This window comes from Cyphomyrmex costatus, unplaced genomic scaffold (assembly GCF_001594065.2).
Source record: "Cyphomyrmex costatus isolate MS0001 unplaced genomic scaffold, Ccosl1.0 scaffold61, whole genome shotgun sequence".
NCBI classification, from domain to species: domain Eukaryota; kingdom Metazoa; phylum Arthropoda; class Insecta; order Hymenoptera; family Formicidae; genus Cyphomyrmex; species Cyphomyrmex costatus.
Window position 1 is genome coordinate 1,065,149 of NW_017280167.1, and position 7,449 is coordinate 1,072,597.

At 38.9% G+C, this 7,449-nt stretch overlaps 1 protein-coding gene across 1 annotated transcript; it reads right to left on the bottom strand.

Annotated features, from left to right (window-relative positions):
• Positions 1-978: 978 nt before the first annotated feature.
• Hem (Nck associated protein 1 Hem) lies at positions 979-5,156 on the bottom strand. Its single transcript, XM_018547149.1, has 2 exons — positions 5,109-5,156; positions 979-5,038 (listed from the first exon to the last, which is right to left on the bottom strand). Exon 2 carries the CDS (start codon positions 4,895-4,897, stop codon positions 1,529-1,531), a length of 3,369 nt encoding a protein of 1,122 aa, XP_018402651.1. The 5' UTR covers positions 4,898-5,038; positions 5,109-5,156; the 3' UTR covers positions 979-1,528.
• Positions 5,157-7,449: the final 2,293 nt, after the last annotated feature.

Here is a 7,449-nt window from a genome sequence, read left to right on the forward strand (position 1 = left end):
TGTGTCACCGTCATGTATCACGTTGATAACGATAACGAAAGCGTAATCTTCAAGACTATACGCGATTGGCGTACCGTATACCGATCTTAATCCAGAACCGCATTACTGTGACGCGATGCACATACAACACACTACTCTATCACTTGTACATAATGTTAGAGAAGGAAAGAACAAAAAAAAATCGAAGATTATATTTTTTCTATCAATCCAAAAACGTGGTGACCTATCAACATCGTGCATCTGGGATTATTTAAGCATGTAATTACGTGCCCTTTGTACCAATCACTTCGCAAACGACGAATTGTTTTCTCCAGGAATCGTACGTTTTTATTTAAAGTGTTACTTGGATATCATTGAACACCAAGTAGCCCTTACGTTCGTGCCGTATCTCTATTTTTAGTCGGTGATGCGCTTTTAAGGTGTATCTCTTTATTATAAATTATAACCGAGCATGATACTGACCAATCGCTGAACGTAGCTTCAGACCACCACTCTCTCTTTTTCCCAAAATGTCTAGAATGCGGCGAGTGTTTTAAGGATATTATAAATAAAAGAATTATGATTGTGAAGAAATATCTCTTGTGTTATGTTAATGTGATTAAAAGAGACAAAACATTGTAAAGAATTAAATAAAGCATACATTTTACATTTACCCGCTTGTAATCTCTGGAACGATAAGGATTATGAAGATTACGAGAATCGTTGTTTTGTACATATAGTTTTATTTGTTATATAAACTATTGTAAAAGAGTTACAATTGTACATTAAAAAGTCATAGTGGGTAAATGATGATTCCTACTGTGTGATATATGAATATCTCGATTTTTAGATTGAAGTCATGAGAACTTACATCATACATTCCAGTGCAATAGAAACATTCTTTGTGACGTAAACTATAATACTCAATTGAAATATTTAAGGTATGTAATGGTACGTTTTTATTTAATATTGTGTTATTAACGAATATTTCAAGCCGGACGTTAAATATACATAATTGAGAAAATACTGTACAATACAAAATGCTTGTTACATGTCACCTCAAATATATTAGAAAATCTGTGACACAAATTGTCCGTCGATTAGTGTTCCTCGATAAAGATTCTTACAAAGATAATCGAATTATTCAAATGTTTCGGCGATAAATAGATTTCGATTGTACATATCAATATGACGCGATTTTTGCCGCAAGCAACGTAGGGGGGAAATGGCTAAAGTGCATTACAATGCCACAAGCTTTATCGTTTTGTTGAAATATCGAGAATTAATTCGTAGATAACTTTATCGATCATTGAACAATCGTATGCATTTACCACTCTCTCATACTTTCGCTGACGTATGCTTGTACTTTTTCAGCGACACTAATCGAAAACTAATCCTATTCGGAAAGTGTGTGTTATCGTTCGGCCAGACGATACATAATAGGAAAGTCTTTATGATTGCTTCCGATGTTATAAGTGGACGTAAAAAAAGGGGCCCTGAGTGGCGAGTTATAAATGCAGCACCTCGTCTCGTAATTTCGCTATTAAATTCACGATTGTGAATGCTCAAGTTTGTACACATCGTGATATGCATTGCGTATCAGTGCATATGGAAAACAACTCTCCAATAAGTCCATTGTCAGGAATGGAGACTCTTGAACTATTTGATCGAGCAAAAGATACACGGATTCTCTATTTCGAGTTGCCTCCTTGTCCGCTTCTTGCCCTAATTTTAACAAGCTCGACGAGGCCAGAGCGAGGAATTCCTTCATTCTGTCCTCTATATCGTTTTGTCCACAAATCGTAAACAATGCTCCGAATATATTATTTATTGCTGTGGCCATGCAGTGTATGTTATTGGAGTGGCCTTCGAGCGACGCTCTGTAAAAGGAGTTGTCGTTCCGAGACAATTTCGGAATGGAAACTGCCACGAAGACCATCAATAAGCAAACAAGTAGGTGCTCGTCCTCGTCGACTTCGGCTTTCTGGTTTCGCAGTGCCGTCGTCAAAGTAGGATCGACCTTACAAGTCAAGCCTGCGGCCGACGTCATCTCGGAGACGACGCGCATAGGATCGCCGGATGGCAGATGATGTCTGAAATCTAATATAGAGCTCAATAGAAACGGTATACGTTCCTCCAACACATCGACCAGTGCTGACTGTGACAACTGCCGAAAGCTGAGAATGACACCTATTATAGTAACTCGCTGAAGAACATTGTCCACGTGCTGTAGTTTCTTGAACTGCTCCTTCATCACTTCCGGCTTGTCGAAATTCGTTCTCAGAGAAATCAATACATCCTTGTTACCGGCCACCAATTTCTTCAACTGTTGTACCTGACTGGCGATATGCCACATCAAGTTCTCATTTAACATCTTCATACCGTACGGTCCTATCAATTCCGCCAATGCTCTTAGTTCATTAATGTCGGAAAACTCTTCGGCGTTAAAGGGTATAGCACCTTCAACTGACAAGCTGACGAACGCCCGTTGATTCGCCGAATAGCAAATATTACCGGCGCTTACTCGCCTCAACAGAACGTCCGAATACCATTGCGTATAGAGTGCAGCTATAGTCTTGTCACCGTGACTGTCCAGCTCCTGTGTTTGCTGTAGCAGAGCGTTGTTGAAGACCCGCGTGATATCTATGTGCACATAATTCTCGATAGTCTGAAGAACATTCATGTAAGATCGAACGCTGACGAAGAGCTCAGATGGTTTGGCTATTTCGCTGGTATCCGGATTGTACATGACCATTCCCACCAGCGCTCTAGCGAATCGCGATTCCAGATGTTGATGCAGATACTCTCTTGGCGCAAAGGTGTACTCCCAGACATTAATAGTAGGACAATAATTAATGGCATAACACAGCTCGGTAAGAGCCATGTGCAGCTTGTCCATCGTCGTTAATTCCTCCCGAGTTTTCCGATAGCTCTCTATACCAGGCTTGTGAATCTCGTACATGTTCTTCTTGTTCTTATCCTTCTTCTTGCGATTAACAACTTGTGAAATTAATAAAGCGCAGTGTTTCGGTAATAATTTGTCGCTCATATTACACTGCTCGTCGCATATAGTTGTGATAATGTTCTTAGCTTCTTTGGCCATTTCATCCAGAAACATATTGACAACGGAAAGGCTTCTCTCGCGAATGTGATGACGTTCCTCTGGACAGAGCTCGTGAGTACAACTTTGAAAATGGCTGCATATGAGCGGGAAGGCAACGATATACCGATTCTGAGCGGGAAACTCGAGGCACATGTGAAACTGATCCTCGAATATTTTGCTGTAGAAGCAGAAGATAGATAAATCAGATGTCTCAACTAACATCTCGTCCAAATTGTCGACCATTTTCGTATGGAAGATTACTGTATCCATGAAAGAAGCTAATTCTCTATTATCAGCCAGATTCATATTGCACTTTGCAATAGACATATAGGCCTGCAGCCTAAACCAATCCAATCGAAAGGCACGGAAATCAAACAATTCATTATCCTCGACCTGCTTTACAGTCAGACTAGCTATAATTGAACACATATCACTAAGAATAGCCCCCTCGTCCTCTGGGCAAACCGGAAGATTTTGTATCATCTGATGTAAAGCAGGGGCGTCGAACCCCGAAAGAAATTGGACGTAATACCTTTGAAGCACCTGAGAATATTTTTTTACTAGCGCTCGTAATTCCTCGCAATGGAAGAGCAATTCTGGCAGTTGACGGTCTACCAAATCCTCGCCACCTCGTCCCTTACCTTTACCTTGAATAGGAGGATTATCTCCGTGTCTCAACAGCCACAGTACTTCGTCTCTAGCATGGGAGAGACCCATTAATACCAGCAGCGCTTTCGGTCCTAGAAGACCAGGCTGGTCTGTCAAAATTAAACCTAATTCCTTGAGAGCAGTCCTCAAGAATTTTCTTCTTTCTCTATGTCTATAGCCAGCTTTTTGTACTGCTTGAGTGTAACATTCTTTCACCTCTGATACTCGTTTTCCGTATCCTTTCATACCTTCGAAGAATGTTTGAATATACTGATGTATGTAAATCACCTCGTCTCTGAATAACGCTAATACCCATCCAGACTCTAAAGCAGTGATCCACAATTTGCTTGGCTGTTCTTGGCTCAAGAATGTATGACAAAGTGTAAATCCAAGAATCACCCATCTCTCGATTCTATCTAAACTCAACGTCTCGCAGGACATGGTATCTGTTGCTGCTGCTTTCAGTATCTGTCCAGGACTACCAACGAGACTTAGCTTCTGATCAGCTCTCCACGTGTCAGCAGACAAGTTTCTACCAGGATACACTGGCCATAGCGAAGTTAAAGCATTTTTCAGCAATTTAGAATGCGGCACAAATTCTTCGGAAAGTTTTTTCAAGGGAGCATCATAATCCATAATCATCTGTCCTAAGCGAGGAAAGCTGGGATCCGACTGACTGTGCACCATCTCATGAGCTGCGTTGAAGAGTCCCAGTACCGCTTTGCGATCTTCAACTCGCGACAGGAGAATCATCAGGCTGACATATGTGATTACAAGATCTAGATACCCTTTAGTCAAGTCAAAATTAATCGTAATATCCATGTGGACGCCGCATGCGTCCATAGTAGTCAGAAGCTCGCACACATTGTCTTTAAAATCCAACAGGTCAACGAACGTGTAGTAATACAATGACAGTGATTTGATAATTTCATTACGGATGTTCATAATGGTCTGCAGCCCCTTTATGTCGATGTTAGGGAACTTCCTGACGATCGTCTTGATGGAAGACTCCAGCGCCTTGTCAGAGAGGAAGGCGGGCTTCGATTTGGCATCGCCACAGGCCTTCTTGATATTATAAATACGTGTTAACATACCTATACCTCTGTCGTTCAAGATGGTTAATTTCTCGGCCAGCTTCTGCTGGCTCGGCACGATGGGTCGAGCCATGACCGCGTTGCTTGATTGCCCCTCACGCGATTGGCATTACTTGTCAATTTGTTCGCTAAACGTAAATGACAGCGATCAGTTGACCCCACCCCTGGGGGGTAATTTATCCCACCGGATATGCCGAGTGTTTCCTATGGTTTCCTGCAAAGGAAAATAATTGCTACACGCGTTCTCACATCGTCGATATTCGTCTCGCAATCAGTATATTCACCTTGTCACCGTGATTACATGTTGCACACCGAATTACAATGCATCCTGATATAATAGGCCGAAGCTGTTCACGTACCAGCGTACCGTGCTGTCTTCCAACTTCCAAGTGCTCTGACTCCGACCTCCGACACGGCGTGTACCGCGTGAAGTTGCTCCAGTTGCTACTCACGTACCAGCGTACCGTGCTGTCTTCCAAGTGCTCTGACTCCGACCTCCGACACGGCGTGTACCGCGTGAAGTTGCTCCAGTTGCTCCGCCTCCGCTATCGGCGCTGTTGGTGAGGCAGTGCTGCCAACGCGGCAAACGCGAAACATCTAGAATATAAGTGCCGAGACTGTCGAGCGCGCAGTAGATTTCAAATCGCGACCGTGCGATGTCGAGCGCGGGAAGTTTTGCTCATTCGCGGCGTGTGTGATTGTTAAAAGTGCAATTTTGGACAACGGCAAAGCTGGATTATTTGGAAGCGACGTTAATAGGCCTCTGGATGTGAGAAAGTGGGAAGTGCGCACGATCGATATATGCGCGCGCGGCGAGGTTCGAATTTTTACATTCATATTTGCATCAATAGATAAAGATTTCTATATAAATGTATACCTGCGTGCAACGCACGATGCATGCATGTTTTCCTATTGCATTTTAAATTACATTTCCAATTACTGTAATTCTGCGTTTGTGGTGCAATTCTAATTTAATAAAATACAACCAATTCAGTGGAAAAAATGGATGCATTCAGAAGCGACGCTCAGTGCAGAGCGTCGCTCATTCAAAATATATCTCTATGTCCTCCAAACGTTCTAAGACGTTTCCAGGATGTCTTTTAGACATTAATAAATTTTGTGCAGTGTTGTGTGATATTCAATTAAATATTACGAAATTTATTTGCGACGAGTAACAAATATGGAGAAATTTCCTTATATCTTTTTAAGATATAAGGAAATTTCTCCCTTGAGAAATTTCCGACTTTCAATCTCATCGATTGTTTCGCGAGTAATATTTCGACTTTCGATACTAATCGCCGTACCGATATTTTAGTAAAGCAAGAACAATTGCCAGGAATGTCGCAAAATTGAAAATCTATACATAATTTTTCGCGGCAATGAAGTCACGGAATTTGGAAGTTGTCTTGTTCGCTTTGTCGCTGGTGCCATCTGCCAATGCGATTCTGCACTTGATTGATCTTTTATCATTGTAGGTAATTTATCAACAGAATATTTTATAAATATATTAAATTACCCCAACACACACACACAATGCTAAAAATATTTTAAATACATATATATCTATGTCGTATATAAAATAGGTATTTCTGAATTCAGTTGTATGGTATAAAATCATTAAAAATGAAATAATTATTAAAATGTGTGTTTAAAGGTAGTAATGCTTCTAAAAATTGGAAAGACGTAGTTTCAAAATTAAAGAAACATATTTTTATTTATTTATTAAATTTATTAAACAATAAATATAAAGAATAATATAAATATAAAAATATAAAAGAATATATAAAATTTAATATACGTATATTAGCATAAAATTGTTACATGATTTTGTAAGAAGTGAATTTACGCGGTATAAAAAGATATAAGGATACAACTTTGAAGGAGACTTTGAAACTCTATTTTACGTAGATATAAATAATAAAAACGATCACAAGAAAATTATTGGCAAAAGAAATTCATGCAATATTCACATTGAATCTACATGGAAAGAACGGTTTTGTTGAAGTATTTAAAAAAAAATTTTAGCTAGATATACAGTTCTAAAAACAGTTTTAAATACCAAAATAATTATGTTTATAAGTTCAAATTAGTTAGAATATCAAAACTCTCTTTATGCAGCATTGCTTATTATATATTTGAAATTCCTTCGTAATTATTTTTATAGTCCAACAAAATTGTTTTTAGATCTGCGTATCTAACTAAATTTTTTAATTTAGCAAAATTGTTCTTTCTGTATATAATAAGTGTGAGAAAGGAATGTAATGCATGTAGTAATCCGTTATTGTATATCAGAATTGACAAAGAGACTATATTATTATTTTTTTTTTTTAAGAATAAAACGTTGTTCCTTTTTAAACATGTCTTTAATGCTTCAAATCTGATTAAAACAGTATTATAAAAAACATGTTTAAAACATAATAAAAACATTGATTAAGAATGTTTAAAATGTTAAAACATGTTTTTTTTTATCAATCCTGCTGTACACTTTGTACACTTTCACGAAATCTAAAGTTAAAGATCGCTTCTTCACCTTGTTCTCGCGAAATGATTGATAATCCCGAATAGCGTACATAATTTAGTATTTACAGATAGATAATACATCATTCTCGCGTATACGATATAGGA